Source organism: Neovison vison, chromosome 2 (genome assembly GCF_020171115.1).
Source record: "Neovison vison isolate M4711 chromosome 2, ASM_NN_V1, whole genome shotgun sequence".
Classification (NCBI taxonomy): domain Eukaryota; kingdom Metazoa; phylum Chordata; class Mammalia; order Carnivora; family Mustelidae; genus Neogale; species Neogale vison.
In genome coordinates, this window is record NC_058092.1 from 104038779 (window position 1) to 104056867 (window position 18089).

Below are 18089 nucleotides of genomic sequence, written 5' to 3' on the forward strand. Positions count from 1 at the left end.
GTGACTCAGGTTGTTTGAACTTTGATTCCAGTTTGTAATGCAAGCTCCAGGGTGAGAAATGGACTCTGTCCTGCACTTTGCAGAACACTGACGAGTGGCTTTGTCCTTTTTGGAGAATGCACTGAAGCAAGTGTCAATCCAGAATTGAGAGCTGAATTTGGACATGAATGTCAGATCATGTTAGATTAAATGCCACAGGTAACTTTAGAATATTTAGTAAGCCGTCGGTGTCCTGTGCACCAGTGTAGCTACAGAAAAATTAATATAGATTTTATAATTTTAACTCCAGAGTAAATTTTTACTTATCCCAATTCTCCCCCCCCTTCTTGTTTTTTAGTTAGTGAGATTTTATTTATTTATTTGACAGGGAGAGAGATAGGGAGAGGGGGACACAAGCAGCAGGCAGAGGAAGAGGGAGAAACAGGTTCTCCGCTGAGCAGGGATCCTGATGCAGGGCTCCCCAGAGCGCTGGGATCATGACCTGAGCCGAAGGCAGACGCTGAATGACTGAGCCACCCAAACAACCCTACTTATCCCAATTCTATACTTGCTGGCCGAAGAGAAGAGCTGAAGGAAACAGATCATTCTGGGTAATCCTTTCAGTCCCTTCGGTGGGGCTACATTCCTGTCTCTATACAAGGTGTCCTGGGGATTGCAGGGGCGCTAGCCTCAGCCCTGGCTCTCACAAGGAGGCCTGCACTTCGCTAAATTAAGCCCAGCCGAGCCTATTTGTGAACAGAGAGGCTCCAGCTAAAGTGAGAGAGATTTCGTCCTGCTAAGGAATGTGCTGGGAGGGGGAGAGAATCACTGAGATCATTGGTATTTCTGTGTATGTTTTCTCACTTGCCAGCTCAGTTGGGCCACATCAACAGAGGCTTCTGGGACTCCACCAAGATTTTTAAAGGGTGGCTGAGAAGGGTTTAAGTTACAGATCAGTGTGAACACCAAGACAGTGTATATATCGGGATCTCTGAGCTCAGAGTCTAAATAAAACAAGCCCGAGACACCTCTCCTATTTCCCCCCATATTTTAAAATAGACTTTGTCTTTTAGTGCAGTTTTAGGTGTAGAGCAAAAATGAGCAGAAGGTACAACGGTTTCTTGTATACTCTCCCTCTTCCCTCCCCCACAGGGCCTGCACCATCAAAATCCAAAAACACCTTTTTTTTTTTTTTTTTAAAAGTAGGCTCCATGCCCCGTGTGAAGCGCAGTGCAGGGTTTGAACTCACAACCCTGAGATCAAGACCTGAGCTGAAATCAAAAGTTAAACACTTAACCAATTGAGCCACCCAGGTGTCCTAAGACATCTCATTTTCATCTATCTTTTCTTAGGTTCCTAAACTCAGGGTTGGCCAGAAAGAGTATTCTCTCTTTTCTATGATTCATGCATCTTACTCCCTTTGGGGAAACTAATGCTTATTGAACACCCACCGTATGTTAAATATTTTCACTTACGTCTTTTCCTTTAATTTCTCAATATCTCTGAAGTGCTGTTAGCAACGAAAACTTAGATTACATGTTTTAACTCTAGAATGCAGAGGATGAGCTATGTGAAACTGTAAAAAATGGCTGAATATTTGCACTTTCATGTGATTCAACCTAATAGAATGTGAGAGAGTTTCCATTTGAACCCAGGACAGTTTCGTTCTAAAGTCCAAACAGTAGTATCTAAATGGGTGTCTCTTGACCGGACAGGGGCTTCCAAATGTGGGGCAATGATTGGGCGGAAGCCGGTGGCACAGATGGTGTTAGAGTTCACTTGAGGCAGAACAAAGTAGATAGTAGCTTATTGAATACACCACAAGGGAGCAGTGGGCGGGACAGCAGAGGAGAGACTGTCCGCAGGGAGGCAGTGGGTGGGGGCTGATTTAAAGTGGGAAGGTGAGGAAGGATGGCCACAAATGGAATCTTCCCTTTTTTGGTAACTGTGCCTGGTTGTAAGCAGCCCATTGGTCAGTGAGGGCCTATGGCTGTGTTGAGGGGGCTTCTTTAAGGGTCTGTCTGTATCCAGCCAGGGAGTCCCCATGGGTCCTTTCTACATTCCATCCCTTAAGCCTACAAGAGGCCTCTACAGACATTGCATTGTACCCCACGCTGCCCTGAGTACCCTCTTCCTTTATGTTCCCTCAGCAGCTCTGTGGTTTCTGATTTATAGGTCTTCTTCCTGAAAGATTAGAATGAGGGAGCTGAGAGGAGGGGCAACCCAAGGTGGGGCATACCTGAGTTGAGTCTAGGAGTTATTTCTTTGGAGGTTAAAGCTAGAAGTTACAGGATTTATCTATGTGCTGCCATTTATACCTCCCACCTGCATGCATTTCCATTCAGCTGTCTGGTGCTAGGTTTCCTCAGTTTCTGTTTTGTTTTTTAAGATGTCATTGGGGCTCGAACTCACAACCCTGAGATCAAGCATGCATGCTCCACAGACTGAGCCAGCCCAGTCCTGTTAGGTCTCCTCTGCTTACCACACTCTGTTATAATTGTCTGGTTAATGGCCCCTATAGGCAGCAAGTTCCCTAAGGACTGTGGTTGGGACTGCCTTGCTCTTTCTAGTACCTATTAGAGTACTAGAATTAGGTGAAAATACAAATCTCACAAGTCAGCTACCCTGTCTTCTTTCTAGTGAGCACCCTTTCTGTCTCTGTCTCTCTCTCTCTCTCTCTCTTTCTCACACACACACACACACACACACACACACACGAACCCTAGCTGCATCTGTCCAAATACCCAGTCACCTGAGAACCCATCCACGGCCTCCATGTGGATTCAGTCTGTGTTTGTCTAACCAAGGTAAACTGGGCTAGGAAGGAAATGGTGTAGTTTTCAGGCCTCTGCTAAGGACTGAAAGTGTAGGGCTTGAAAGAGTGATCTGAATAGAGGAGTTTTGTTATTTGAATGTGGATCCTTGTATTTTGTACTGTATAAGTCGAAACTTTTCCACTTGGTTTTTTCCATCTCTTTGGGGGACTGGACGCTAAGGCAGTCTCTGGCAGAAGAGTGCCCTTGTCTTGTAGTCTTCTGGTTACTGAAGTTGAAGACACTGCCGTATTGTCCTTTCCAGGACAATGAAGGACACTTGTCACATGTTGGGACAACGTATGTTTCTAATTTGGGGCTTCACTGTGCTAGTAGATGACAGGAGAAAGAATAAAGTCTGTCCTCTACCCTAGGGTCTAACAACTTTATGTTTTGCATTTGAACACATTCTGGCTAAGTGTCTCACATCAACTGAAATGAGCAATGGGGGTTGTATTATAATTCTTATGGGCAAGAGGGGGAGGCTCTGATTTATTATTTTTTTTTAAAGACTTTATTTATTTATTTGACAGAGAGAGATCACAAGTAGACAGAGAGGCAGGCAGAGAGAGGGAGGGAAGCAGGCTCCCTGCTGAGCAGAGAGCCCGTTGCGGGACTCGATCCCAGGACCCTGAGATCATGACCTGAGCCGAAGGCAGCAGCTTAACCCACTGAGCCACCCAGGCGCCCCGGAGGCTCTGATTTAAATTAATTGTATAAAAACAGAAAATTTGGAGGATGATTAGTTCAGCGTCGCACGGTTAGTTAATGACAGAACCAGATATTTAGACCCACTAGAGTTCTATTTTTGCTTTAAAACTGGGTGAATGGAAAGTAACTTCATCTACAAATAACTCACTTGGAAGCTACTCAAATGTATTTCTAGGGATTTGTAGGGACCAGTCATTTTTCCCTTGGTCAGGACACATAGAACCCCTTATGAAAATAGTCAATACTTCACCCTGTTTTATAGAACTATGGCTTTGCCCCAGTGGTATCAGAGAGGTCTGGAAAAGAAATTTACTCTGTATGCAAAGGTATTTATGAGCTACACTTTTTCTTGAATGTTACAATTCTAAAAAGAAAAAAATTTAAAATAAAACCCATCCACTTAGAGTTAGTTTTCACTTTGAATAATTACACATTACAAGAGGGTCTGCTCATAAGATCTGGAGACTCTTTCCTGCTAACCTATTTCTTCTTGAATCATTTTAGTTTACAGAATTGATTTAAAGTGAGATCTGGCCATATTTATTTTTGTCACAAATAAGGATTCTTCTGTGGAAGGCTGTGCTCCTCTCTGGCATCTAACCTACTGTCTTGCAAAGATGTGATATCCATTTCCTTCACTCACTGATCCCAATTCACATCTTGTGACACAGAGAACTTCCTGAGGTCAAGAACGGCAATGGGAAGAACTTTGGTTCCAGCAACCTTTAATCTCTAACACATACTTTGCTTGCTGGTTTTATCAAGGACTGTATGTGGTCAAGCTTTTTTTTTTTTTTTTCTCTTTTGTTTTAAGTGTCTGCTCTTACCCCAGCAGCAAATTATGAGAGATATAAAATAAGACATAGTCCCTGTTCTCAAGGTGCTTGAAGAGTAATTGAAACACACACACACACACACTTGCATGAATATGAAGTTATGAGCAGTGGATCGATTTGTAGAGTTAAAATGGAAGTCTTGGGGTGCCAGGGTGGCTCAGTTGGTTGGGCAACTGCCTTCAGTTCAGGTCATTATCCTGGAATCCTGGGATCGAGGCCTAAATCGGGCTCCCAGCTCCATGGGGAGTCTGCTTCTCCCTCTGACCTTGCTTCTCATGCTCTCTCACTCTGTCTCTCTCTCTCTCTCTCAAATAAGTAAATAAAATCTTTATTTTTTTTTTTAAGTGGAAGCCTTGGAGAGGAATTAGGTAATTAGTTACCATTGGTTGCTTTTAACCCAGTTCTGTGTTGGACCCTGCAGTAAACACCACGGTGGAAATCAGTTCAGGAGAATCCTGTATTTAACACAAATTGCTGTCAAGACTCTGGTCATGCAGTTTTTCTGGAAACAAGACAAGTTGTGACACAGAGAAAGTCTGATTAAACACAGTTGATCTACAAGCTCATCATTAGCCCAGTTCTCAAGCTCTAGGTACTAACGTTATAAGGAAGGTTTATTGTATTTCCAATCATTTAATTTTAGCTTCATCAGTGAAATTTTTCTTCACTTAGATGGGTGAATACTCCTCTGGGGACATGTAGAAAAAGAAGCTCTCTCCCCTCGCCAGCCCAGCTGCGCCTTTCTTGAGTACAAAAATTTCCTCAGCTATTGTAACCAAAAGCTGACAAGACTTAGTGATAAGACAAGCAAGCAGATGGGGTTAATTTGGAATCCACTCCAGCTGTACTTAGAATTGGACAATTTACATATGAATATTTGCTAATGGAGAATGAATAAATGGGATAAATCACACAGAGATTTTTCTGCAGAAAGAGGTTACAAGGGTGAGACCATAATGCTGTCAGTTGGTTATGAACTCAAATTTCCATGTGGTAGATTTTGTTAACACCCGTGAAAGTACTTTGATCCCCTGGAATAACTGATAGAAGATTCAGGCTCTCATCTTGTGGAGATGAAACTCTTTTATTATTATTTTTTTAAAGACTTTATTTATTTGGCACACAGAGGGAGAGATACAGTGAGAGAGGGAGCAAAAGCAGGGGGAGAGGGAAAGGGAGAAGCAGGATTCCCACCCAGCAGAGAGCCCGATGTGGGGCTAGATCCCAGGACTCTGGGATCATGACCTAAGTCAAAGGCAGACGCTTAACAACTGAGCCACCCAGGCACCCTGAGATGAAACTATTATAGCAGTTCTATCTGAACTTTATAAACTTGATTGTCTGTTTGATTCAGTGGACTCAATACCAAAGCCTGGAGAAGTAGCTCTATTTTTCATCTTCCCTCTTTCTTCTTTTCTTTCCCTGTTTTTCTTTTGTCTTTTCTACTTATCACAGGAGGATAAAGCTCATGGGAAGGCTGTTCAGATTGGGTGTGTATTCATGTACAGGTGTCTGGGATAGCCTAACTTTGGCGTAGTAACTTTCTTTCCTTTCCATGACATAATGTTAGTTTAGCACAGGATTGGTTGAGAAGTTCAGCTGTCCCAGTCAGAGAGGGTGAATTTTTGTTTTTATGGATAATAATAGCTAACATTTTCTGAATGCTTACTGCATGCCATGGATTGTGTAATGTTCGTTTTGTGCATTATTTCATTTAATCTTCTTAACACCCTAGTAAGATTTATGGTCCTCCTTGGATAGATGAGAAGGTTGAGGTTTTTCTCACCTTCAGGGCCTGTGTTCTTGACCACTATACTTACACTTAACTGCCTAATGTAGCACATTCCCTAATTCTATAATTTACCACATTCTACTAAATCAAGCAAAAATTGGCAGTGTTTCCTGGGCTGGTCTCTGGCTGAAATGCTGGAGCAAAAGTTGAATGCTACATTCTATTATTATTTTTATCTTAGAGGAAGTCTTCAAGTTTCAGTTTCCTTATCTTTAAAATGAGGGACCTGGAATCTTTTGCCGAATTAATTCAAGTAGTGGCTTCATTTTCTTATCTAGGATTTGGAACAGAGAAAGCCCACAGAATTTGCATCCTCCATTTTTTCCCCTTTTTTCTTTTTTTCTCTATTAATTCCAGGGTAGTTAACATTCCATTTTTTCTTCCTTCAGATTTAGATATTTTTCCTGGTGGGGCAGAGATCTCTTGACTGGCACCTGTTAGCCAGTGAACATAAGGTTGTTGAGCAGCCGTGTGCAAGGCAGAGTTCTAGGTGTATTATGTCCCTTATCCCATTGACTCTGCACAAAGCCCCCTGTGGAATAGACTTCATTATCTTCATTTTTTAAAGAAAAGCAACCGCACTATACCTGTGGGAAAACCGAGGTGCATGTGATGGAGTCCATAACATACACTGATGAAATGCTTCCAGCTTCATATTATGTATTCAGGGAAGGGACTAACTTTGTGTACACTCTCTTGTGTGTGTACTAGTGTATACACTCTCTAGTGAGTACATTCTCTGTATACGCTGCTCTAAGCCTTAATAAAGCAAAGCCCTGACTAGTATTTTTAGACTCCTCATTAGGTTCCCCGACAAACCTGCTCCTTTTTTTCTGTTCCCTATTTTAGTTAATAGTATGCATTACCACCCACATGCTAGAAATCTCAGCATTGTCTTTGCTCCTCTCTCTCTCTCTCTCTCACACACACACACACACACACACACACACACACACACCAGCAAGCCCCATGGATTTCCCCTTGGAAATGCCTTTTGAGTCTTGCTCCCTCTACGTCTTTGACCCCAGACAGTCCCTATCTCTATTCTGAGCAGTTGCTTCCTGACTCATTCACCTTTTTTACATCTACTGTAAACTCCTCCCTCAACTCAGACCTGATCATGGCAATATTTTGCCTAAAGCTCCCTGATGAGTTCTTGTTGTCTACTGACTACTATTCAGTTGTCTTAGCATGGCTTTCACAAATTAGTTGTAAACATTTCCTGCACTGATTTCCCACTCTTCACCATTCACCAGGCCATTCAAGCTGCATTGGACATTCTGTGGACAACATTACACCAAATCTCTGTTCATACTTTACTTCTCCTGGGATGTTATTTCCCTTTTGTGTTTGTCAAGTTGTAATTTGTTGCTGTTTCACCTCAACAAAAATGGTCTCCTTCATAGATTTACCATCAGACTCCCTTACCACCTTAGGCAATTGCAATTTTTCAAAATCCAATTTAATGGTAAGGGCAGTGTATTGTTTTCAAAAACGTTTGCAACATAATTTCTTTAAATAATTAAGTCCCCAGTTATATTTAAGTTATAATTCTATATATAGCAATTTGGCATTCAGAAGCAGATTTACATGGGTAAGAAAAATTATTTTTAATATACACGCTACCCTCTGATGCTTCAGAGAACAGACTTTGGTGGTGTTCTTCATCCAGGGGCAAGAATGAATGGCTTGTGAGAACAGATAAGTAGCTCCAGGGATATCCTAAAGCTGCATAGTCCATTCATCCTTGACTGGGTTACTGATCCATCTGAATCTCGTTTATGTCATGGGTTGTGAAGAGGGCTGGGTTAAGATGAGAAGCTGTAGACCAAGGCAAGACTCAAGTAGGAACCTGGTTCCAGGACAGAGGGTGTGGGACAGTCAATGACAATTAATACCTGTGTGCTTTTCAGAACATCGAGCTGAAGGTTGAAGTAGAGAGCCTGAAACGAGAACTCGCGGACAAGAAACAGCATCTAGATAAAACATGGTGAGTTGCAGTTTAAAGCAGTTGAACTCTTGGTACTTTCAAGAGTCTGGTTTATTAATCTGAAAACAGTAGATTTGGAACCAAATTCCTTCATCTTAACTCTGGTATGTGATTGTTGTGGACAATTTAGAAACTCAGACAATGTGCTTTCTTTCCCTTTCGCTTTCCCTGTTACTAGATCTGACAGACCTTGAGGTAGATTGGGAATTTACCTGGTTTAAGATTATAAACTTCATATTCAACAGTCAGCTGATAACATCAAGGGCTGGCATAGATTTGGGGAAAAGTGGACACTCTCATACACTGCTGGTGAGAGTGAATTATGGCAACATTTTTGGTCCGTAGCACTACCTACCAAAGGGAAAAATACACATTACCTTTGACCAGATAATCTCTAAAATGATTCTATCCCTCAAAAATAAAAGCACGAAGAAAAATAAAACAAAATAAAAGCATGATTATGAAAGAATAAATGCAGAAGGATGTTTACTACAAAAACATTATATGGCAAAAAACTAGAAATAGCTATCCATTACCAGGGCAATGGTTGAATACATTTTGATATAACCATACTGTGGAATATTTTTCAATCATTTAAAAGAAAGAGTTAGTACTATATTATTGTCTTGGTGGGAGGTCCCTGGTAGACTAAGCAATGTGGGCAACAGTGCTGGGTGATATTTACGATATAAGCCCCTTTGTGTAAAGATAGTCTCCTCTGTGTCTACATGTGTTTGCTTGATTATGCTTAAAAACAAACAAACAAACAAACAAAAAAACAAACTAACAAAAAACCTAGAGGTTTACATACCAAACTCTTAACATTACTTGTATCAGGGATATGGGATTAAGAGTTTTTGTTGGCCATCTGTACCCCAATGTTTATAGCAGCAATGGCCACAGTCGCCAAACTATGGAAAGAACCAAGATGCCCTTCAACGGATGAATGGATAAGGAAGATGTGGTCCATATACACTATGGAGTATTATGCCTCCATCAGAAAGGACGAATATCCAACTTTTGTAGCAACATGGATGGGACTGGAAGAGATTATGCTGAGTGAAATCAGTCAAGCAGAGAGAGTCAATTATCATATGGTTTCACTCATTTGTGGAGCATAACCAATAGCATGGAGGACAAGGGGCGTTAGAAAGGAGTAGGGAATTTGGGTAAATTGGAAGGGGAGGTGAACCATGAGAGACTATGGACTCTGAAAAACAGTCTGAGGGGTTTGAAGTGGCGGGGGGGTGGGAGGTTGGGGTACCAGGTGGTGGGTATTATAGAGGGCACAGCTTGCATGGAGCACTGGGTGTGGTGAAAAAATAATGAATACTGTTTTTCTGAAAATAAATAAATTGGGAAAAAAAAAGAGTTTTTGTTGGGGAGAAGACTTGTTCATTTTTTTCTTTATATTTTTTTGTATTGTTAAAATGGTTACTTTTATAATTTATTGATTTTGTCATTAAAACCCCCTTAGTTTTCAATAACAAGTATTGTTAAAATTGCTATTAAAATTCTATTCTGGGATCTGTATGCATTAATCTCATCTGGCATTCCTTCTGTCTCTACAGTATTGCTTTTTTTTTTTTCTAAGATTCTGTTTATTGATTTGACAGAGAGAGAGAGAGAGACAGTGAGAGAGGGAACACAAGCAGGGGGAGCAGGAGAGGGAGAAGCAGACTCCCGGCTGAGCAGGGAGCCTGATGCAGGGCTCGATCCCAGGACACTGGGATCATGACCTGAGCTGAAGGCAGATGCTTAACAGCTGAGCTACTGAGGTGCTCCTCTGTAGTATTTCTTGATATTTAGAATGACAGTCAATCAAGATCAGAATACTCAAAATCAGACTCAATTGTACACATGATGCTGGTATTACTAAAGATTTACTAAGTCATTAAATGAGCTAACAGACTTTAGGAAAACTTACAACCGAGAAATTAATTTTGAGATTTGTATAATTTTTTTAAAACATGTTTTATGTCAGTTTAACTTCTAATTGGATGGCATTATCCTATTTTTAGAAATAAGAAAACTAAGGTACATTAAAGTCTTCTCAAATGAGTGGCAGAGCCCACATTTCTGGCATCAAGTTCAACGCCCTTGTGAATTTACAACAGCTGTAGCCTATTAAATCAGGCATTCCCTGCCAAGTTACTCTGAAAATATGTAACTTCTATCCTCAAGATATTGTAGTTAGCTGTCATCCGTTGCATTTATCAAGGAATATGAAGTCAAAGTTAAAGTTGATGATTCTTGAAGTCTGCCTTTTTTGCAGGTCTCGAGTTATTTTCTTGAGTTGTGTCCCTTACAACCAAGATCCTCTACTCCCACCCCCAATCTGTATAATGATGTATGAACTCCAGAAAATAGAGCCTCTGAGATGGTACCGAGTAGTGTCCATTATCAACCAAAGAATCCCATAATTTGGGAAAGCCCCCTTTGGTTTTTATAGACACAGACTTGTGGGTCAAACATTAAAGAACCACTGGGCTTGGTTAGAGCAACTTTGATTTATCATGAACCTATGAAGGCATAATATTGTTCTCTGCTTTGAGAACAAGAAGATGGTCCATGGTTCTCAACAAATGGCTTAAAACAGGAATACAACCAAACCGGAATTAAGATCATTCAGCACCTGATATTGCCTCCAAATTGTTAATCCTCAAATATCCAAGGGCAGCTGTCGTTAGCTATAAATAAGCTTGTGACACCTTACCCGCTTCATGCTAGTGCCTGGACATTCATTCCTAAGGACATCAGAGAAGCAAAGCTGGGTCAGAGCCCTGAGCTTCATAGATTAAATGTCTGTTCTCTGCATGGGACCATGGGGAAACTGGATAGGTAACCCAAATTCAGGACAGCCTGTAGGTTACTGTTTGTAAAGGAAGAGAGCATTTCTGTGCCTGTCCAAATGGATATTCTGTCCCAGCACCCTAAATGGAAGACACACTTTAAATTCAAATAGCAAGAAAGACAGGGAATTAGCAAAGCACTCTGGGAGAACAGTCTAAATGGAAGAGACCAGGGACAGAGGAACATGGATGTTGAATTCTGAACCATTTGATGCCTGCCTAGCTCCCAAATGAAAGATTCTCCTCTTGAAGTGATAGCGATAATGAAGCCTCTAGGAAGTCAAGTGTGTTCTGATTGACAAGCAACAAAAAAATTAGAGTTCCTGAAAGATTACCTGAAAAGTTTGAAAAAAGTTCCACAAGTAATTGCAGAGGGAAAAACGCTCCATTTTTTTTTTTTTTCTCATCAGTGTGACTCTGAATTGCTGAAACAACCTAAATGGGTCCATTAGGTAAATTATATGACTAGATCTGACTGGCAAATGCTCTGTGGTTTCAGGGCTGATGTGGAGAATCTCAACAGCCATAATGAAGCTGAGCTCCGGCGCCAGTTTGAGGAGAGACAGCAGGAGACGGAGCATGTTCACGAGCTCCTGGAGAATAAGATTCAGCTGCTGCAGGAGGTGAGCCAGACTTTCAGAGATCCATGGCTCCGGACCCCTTTTCATCCATTTCCTGACTGCTCTGCCTCCCGGCACTCACCTTTTCTTTCCTTCCTTTCCTTCCCAGACTCATCCAAGTGTCCACAGTCTTGGGTTCCTAACCTGGGTGGGACTTCGCAGCCTCTGCAAAAAAGTTTTCATTCTTTTTTGCAGGAATCCAGGCTAGCAAAGAATGAGGCCACGCGCATGGCAGCTCTGGTGGAAGCAGAGAAAGAGTGTAACCTGGAGCTCTCTGAGAAACTGAAGGGAGTCACCAAGGACAGGGACGAGGTACCAACGGACCGGGTTGATCCTGACCAATACACTGAGACGCTGGCCCAGCGGGACAAGTAAGTGCCTCTGGTGCTCTGTTTGTCACTTGTCTTTTGCTTGTTTTTGAGGTGACAAAAGCATATATCAGCTGTGCTGGTCCATTTTAAGGCCCTAGAATAGACCTTCATAATGTCCAGGATTTTATGGCCACCACAACCAAGGATTTTCTTTTTAGTGTTGAGTCTTCCACAGTATCCATTAACAGAACTCACTTCTTAGCTGTCAAGTATTAGTAGAACAATGGTCAGATGGTGGCAAAAAAGAGACATGGACTCACTTAGTTACGTTTATTGAGCACCTCCTACATGCCAGACACTGGCCTAAACACAAAAGTTATAGAGATGAAAGACCCAGGTCCTCTCGGTGAAAAACATGCTATGTGATTTTAAGAAGTTCTCTGATAGAAGTAGCATGGGATGCTCTTGGAACATAGAGGATTCTCATCTGTTCCAGACTAAAAGAGTAAGGTGCCATTGAAAGTTTCCTGGGGGCAATGAAATCTGAGCTGGGTTTTGAAGAATGAATAGGAGTTCAAAGAAATAATATAGGAAAGGGGTAGAAAGGGAACAACTCTGTGCCAATGAGAAATTACACAAGGGAGGCAGAGGGAACGGCATGTTTCAAGACCAGCAAATAGTTCTACATAACTAGAGCAGAGGGTCTGGGAAAGACTAGCTTCACTGGGAATAAGGTCTGATTGTGCTGGCTTTGTATGCCATAAGGAAGTTGAGTTTTCTTCTAAAAGTAACTGGGCAATTATTGAGTTCACCTCTGTGTAGGTTAATGCAGCAACTTCCCAATTATTTCTTTACTTCCTGTCCTGTCACTCTCTATTTTATTATAATCTAACAATTCAGAAAAGTTCTGAAGTGGAAAATTCAACAGTATCAAACTGACACATAATTTAGGCCCTTAGATACATGGTACTATGTGGCATAAAAAGCATTCAGTAGTTTTTACTGGATGGGTGAAAAACACACAGTGTACCTACAATGAGTAATGTGATCTTTTTGAGCCACAGATCTGAATACTGACATGACAGAGTCATTTAAAATGCTCTCCAGAGGTGCCTGGGTGGCTGAGTCAGTTAAGTGTCCAACTCTTGGTTTTGGCCTAGGTCATGATCTCATGGGGTCATGAGATCGAGTCCTGTGTCAGGCTCTGCGCTCAGCAGGGAGTCCACTTGAAGACTCTGTCTCTCTGCCTTTTATCCCACTTACTCTCTCTCCCTCAAATAAATAAATATTTAAAAAAATTAAAATAAAATGCTCTCCAACACCTTCAGGAGGTAAGATCCATTCTTCTTAGCATGGTTGTCAAAGCCTTTTATGATCTGACCCCTGATTTTTCCCAGACTCATCCCCACCATGAACCCTTCACACTTCACTAGTTCATGACTAGTAATAACAATGATGATTAAAGTTTGGTTCACTCTTACAATACTGAGCTGAGCACTATAATGTTGTTTAATTCTCCTAACAACCCTAGAGGTAGGGATTATTATACTTTATAAATGAAGAAACTGGCATTGAGAAAGTTGTGTAACATGGCCGCAAGCATTGTAGGCATCTAAATCCTGAATTCACACATTGCCTCCAGAAGCAAATATTGCTATGTCAGGTCTCCTGAATTTTGCTTATGCTCTTCCTTCTGTGGAAAGCATCTGCTGTGTTTTTCCTTCCTGGTGAACTTCTATTCATACTTCAAAACTCACACAGGCATCACTTTTGTGAGTGCTTTTGTGACAGCAGAATTAAGTCTCTATATTTATGCCTTGTTTTATGTACACAACCATTATTGTACAGTTCTCAGTGTCACATTATATTTGATTTCAGATTTTCCCTGCTAGGTTCCCTGAAATTCATGTCTCATGTTCGTGTCCCAACAAACACTTGTTAAACAAACAAAACATGTGACCAATAAGTTAGGGAGTTTATATCAAATGGCCTTATCAACTTTGTACTGTAAAATAGGAGAATAGATCATCTATAGAGACTGAGGGTCAAAGGGATAAGTAAGGTTGGAGGCTTGAGAAAAAAAGGAATGTTCTAGCATAGATACCATGGGGAATTTGATATGGAATCCATATTCATCATCATAATTATTCTTTTTTATTTACCTATTTATTTTATTTACCTACCTAGAGAGAGAGACACTGAGAGACAGCATGAGAGGGAAGAAGGTCACAGGGAGAAGCAGACTCCCCGTGGAGGTGGGAGCCTAATGTGGTACTCGATCCCAGGATTCTGGGATCATTACCTGAGCTGAAGGTAGTTGGTTAACTGAGCCACCCAGATGCCCTACTTTTTTTTTTTTTTTTTTTTTTTTTTGAGAGAGAGAGCGAGAGAGAGCACAAGCAGGTGGGAAGGGTAAGGAGGAGAGAGGAAGAAGGAGAGAGGGAATCCTAAGCATGCTCTACACCCAGTATGGACCCTGACTCAGGGCTTGATCTCACCCCTGAGATCACCCTTGATCTCACCCCTGGAGCCAAAATGAAGAGTCGGGTGCTTAGCTGACTGAGCCATCCAGGTGCCCCTCATCATCATAATTACTATTATAGCTTGCATTTGCATGATATTTTTAAGTTTTTAAAGTTCTTTTAAAGTTCCTACACAAATCTTAGCTAATCCTCAAGCCTTAATTAATTTATAATTTATAAATTATAGCTAATCCTCAAGCCTTAATTAATTTATAATTTATAAATTAATTTATAAATTTTAAATTTTAAATAAATTATAAAATTTAAATAAATTTATAATTTGTCTATGTGCTCCCTATTTGACTTTTGGGCACCTCTCACAAATCTTAGCTAATCCTCAAGCCTTAATTAATTTATAATTTATAAATTAATTTATAAATTTTAAATTTTAAATAAATTATAAAATTTAAATAAATTTATAATTTGTCTATGTGCTCCCTATTTGACTTTTGGGCACCTCTCACATTTCTCCCAACTATTTCCCTCCCAAGGTATTATCCCTACCTTACACACCTACATAAGAATAATAATGACAATTGGAAATATTTCGTTTAGTACCAGTGTGTTTTCCAAGGACAGGTATCTCTAGTACTCTAAGACTCAAGAGAAACAGCAAGATATACTTTGCACATAGCAAATGAGGAATAGCTGTTGATTGGAAGCTGTAGTTTGTATACTTCAGCACGCTGTGCGTGGTCTGATAATCTAAATCCAAGTCTGAATTTCCAGCCTCTTCTTTAGCCCTCACCTCTCCCCTGCAGCCTTTGTTTCAGTGACTCTTCCCCCAAAATATCTTGTATCTTTATGACTTCGTTCCTTGATTCAAGTTCCTCCCTGTACCTGGAAAACAGTGCAGTTTTCCAAATCTTGTCTCCTGAAGTCCCACAGACTATTTCAAGTTCAGTGACTCACTCTTTCTTCCTACAGTTCCATGCCAGCGCTCAGTGTACTCTATATAAGATGGGCACCTGTGTCATGGTAGCACTCCTTACATTCTGTTCCTGTTATTTGTTTTTGTAGCTGTGTCTCCCCACTCCCCAAACCCCTGACATAACACACACACACCAAAAGAATTTAAGTTTCGACAGGACAGAGGGTTGTCTGGGTGGCTCAGTCAGTTGAGCATCCGACTCTTGATTTGGCTCAGGTTATGAGATCTCAGGATTGTGGGACTGACCCCTGCATCAGGCTCTGTGCTCAGCTGGGAGTCTGCTTGAGATTCTCTCTCCCTCTTTCTTTGCCTCTCCCTCCTGCTCTCTTTCTAAAATAATAAATAAATAAATCTTGTAAAAAGTTTCTACAAAGCAGAGATTGTATGCTTTCCAACTTTATATTCCCGGTATTGGGTAGGGTATGTGAGTTTATATAATGGTTATCCAGAAATTATTTCTTGAATGGAACAATAACAACCAGAAACATGGCTTCTGGGCTCTTATTATAAGAGTTACACACCTATGGTCTGTAGATCCATGGGTCAGCTTCAGGAGGTCTGTGAACCTAGTGAATATGTAAGCAGAAGGTCATGTGTGTACATAGTAGGGGGCTACAGCAGAGAATATGTGGCCTTCTGAGAAAAAGTATGAGTTCCGTGACCCACAAAGGTAAAAACTGACTGGACTCGATTATGCTGTCTTTGGAATGGGCTGAATAATAAAGGCAATAATAGTATCATGACTGTAAGTGTTGTTCTGACTTTTTCTTTGCTCCAGAAGAATTGAAGAACTGAATCAGAGCCTGGCTGCCCAGAAGCAGCTCGTAGAACAGCTGTCTCAAGAGAAACAACAACTGCTCCATCTGTTGGAGGAGCCAACTAGCATGGATGTGCAGGTGAGGTGTGGGCAGAGCTTTTTGCCTCCATGTTCATCATCTCTTGCTGCGTAAGAAATGACTACAGATTTAGTGGATTAACATGACATACATTCATCATCCCACAGTTTCTGTGGGTCAGGGGTCCAGGCATGGCTTTGCTGGGTTTTCTTTGCCAGCATTTCACAAATCTGAAATCAAGGTATGAGCAAACTGCTTTCTTATCGGGAGAGTCACTTAGGGAAGGATTGTCTTCTAAGTCCCCTAAGATTGTTGGAAGAATTTATTTCTGAGTGGCTGTAGGGGTTGTGGCAGCTTGTTTCTTCACAGCCAGCAGCAGAGAGAAAAGGGGTTCCTTTGCTTCTCTACCTCTACACAGTCTTTTAAGAGACTTACCTGATTGGGTCAGGTCCACAGTTATAACCCTTTTGGTTAACTGAAAATCAACTGAGTAGGGACCTCAGCTGTATGTACAAGATCCATTCACTTTTGCCATGTAACGTAGCACAACTATGCAACTATATTCCCTCATCTTTGCCATGTTCTATTCCTTAGAAATAAGTTGTCGGTCTCACCCACACTCAAGAAGTAGGGATTATGTGAAGATGTGGTACCTACCAGGGGTGGGAAGCACTGGGGCCATTAGAATTTTGCCCACCACCCTGAGTGATTTATAATTGTACAGAATGTTTAATGTGGGTTCTTTCTCAGTTAATGTTGTTTTTATTTATTTATCATTTTAATTCCAGTATCATTAACCAACAGTATTATATTAGTTTCAAGTGTGCATAATGCATAATGCTGTTTTAATATTGAAGAATTCTTACTGTGGTATAAAAATTGTGTTAGTATATATTGTTGCCCTTGAAGTTACCTCAGAGTAAACTCTCCTCTTCCCCTCAACTTTTAATTTTGTAAAAAGGTATTTCCTAAAAGAACCCTAGAATATATCTTTGCACAAGCAGCATAAACAATTACTGAGTATTCTTACAGGTCTTAGAGCAGTGGGGTTTAACTTCTTGGTTCACATCTAGAGAGCTGGGAGTCAGGATGAAAGGAGCAGGGAGAAGAACTAGGCTAAAGCAGTGCTTCCTATCTTTTCTGTGTCATGGCACAAACAGGAAATGATAATATTTGTAAGGTACAGTGGTAAGTGGATGGAGCTTCTTACTTGGAGGTCGTCAGTCTGGGCACTTGGGCCATGACAAGGCCAGAAGAAATCACTATTTCAGCTATACTTATAAACTTCTTGGACTGTGACTCCACTTTGGTTAGAAATCTCTGGTTAACAAATTCGGGAAATGATGCGTATACATGTAATTATGGTTCAGCACATATTGTAGCATTTTCTGCGGGCTCAGTGCTGCTCTACCAACCTTATATATTAACTCAAATTAATATAAGCCCTTAACATATGAGATATAATAAGAATAATTTATAATAAAATGGTGTTTATTTAAAAATATACATTGCACATGTATATATATACACACACATGAGTATATACATATGTATAGTATGTATATGCATACACACACATACACACACATACATGAGCACAATTATATTAGCAGACATAAAGAAAGAGTCAGGTGTTTGTATCTGTAGGGAAAACTAAGCGACTGTCATAGCTTCAAATGTAGCCTGATGCAGTCATGTTATACTGGTGATTCAAAAACAGCAAGGGGAATGCGATTAGTAAATGAGGGTGACAATGCCAAGGTGCAAAACTCTTGGTAAATTTCCAAACAGTAGAAAAATCAACTCTTTCTTCATTTTCACAGCAGTTCCAGTCATGGAAAACTCACTGTATATTAACATTGTGTATATATATATATAAATATATATAGCAGAATT

At 40.7% G+C, this 18089-nt stretch overlaps 1 protein-coding gene across 8 annotated transcripts in view; it reads left to right on the forward strand.

The window, feature by feature from the left end:
• The window catches only part of LOC122900399 (myomegalin-like), a 179894-nt gene that overhangs the window by 64623 nt on the left and 97182 nt on the right, over nucleotides 1-18089 (forward strand). For 7 of the 8 annotated variants that reach the window (XM_044239033.1, XM_044239045.1, XM_044239040.1 and 4 more), the window contains exons 5-8: nucleotides 8045-8121; nucleotides 11473-11596; nucleotides 11789-11964; nucleotides 16136-16253. In XM_044239033.1, coding sequence (XP_044094968.1) covers nucleotides 8045-8121; nucleotides 11473-11596; nucleotides 11789-11964; nucleotides 16136-16253 — 495 coding nt within the window. The remainder of the gene's footprint in view (nucleotides 1-8044; nucleotides 8122-11472; nucleotides 11597-11788; nucleotides 11965-16135; nucleotides 16254-18089) is intronic. The other variant, XM_044239034.1, reaches the window with a different exon arrangement.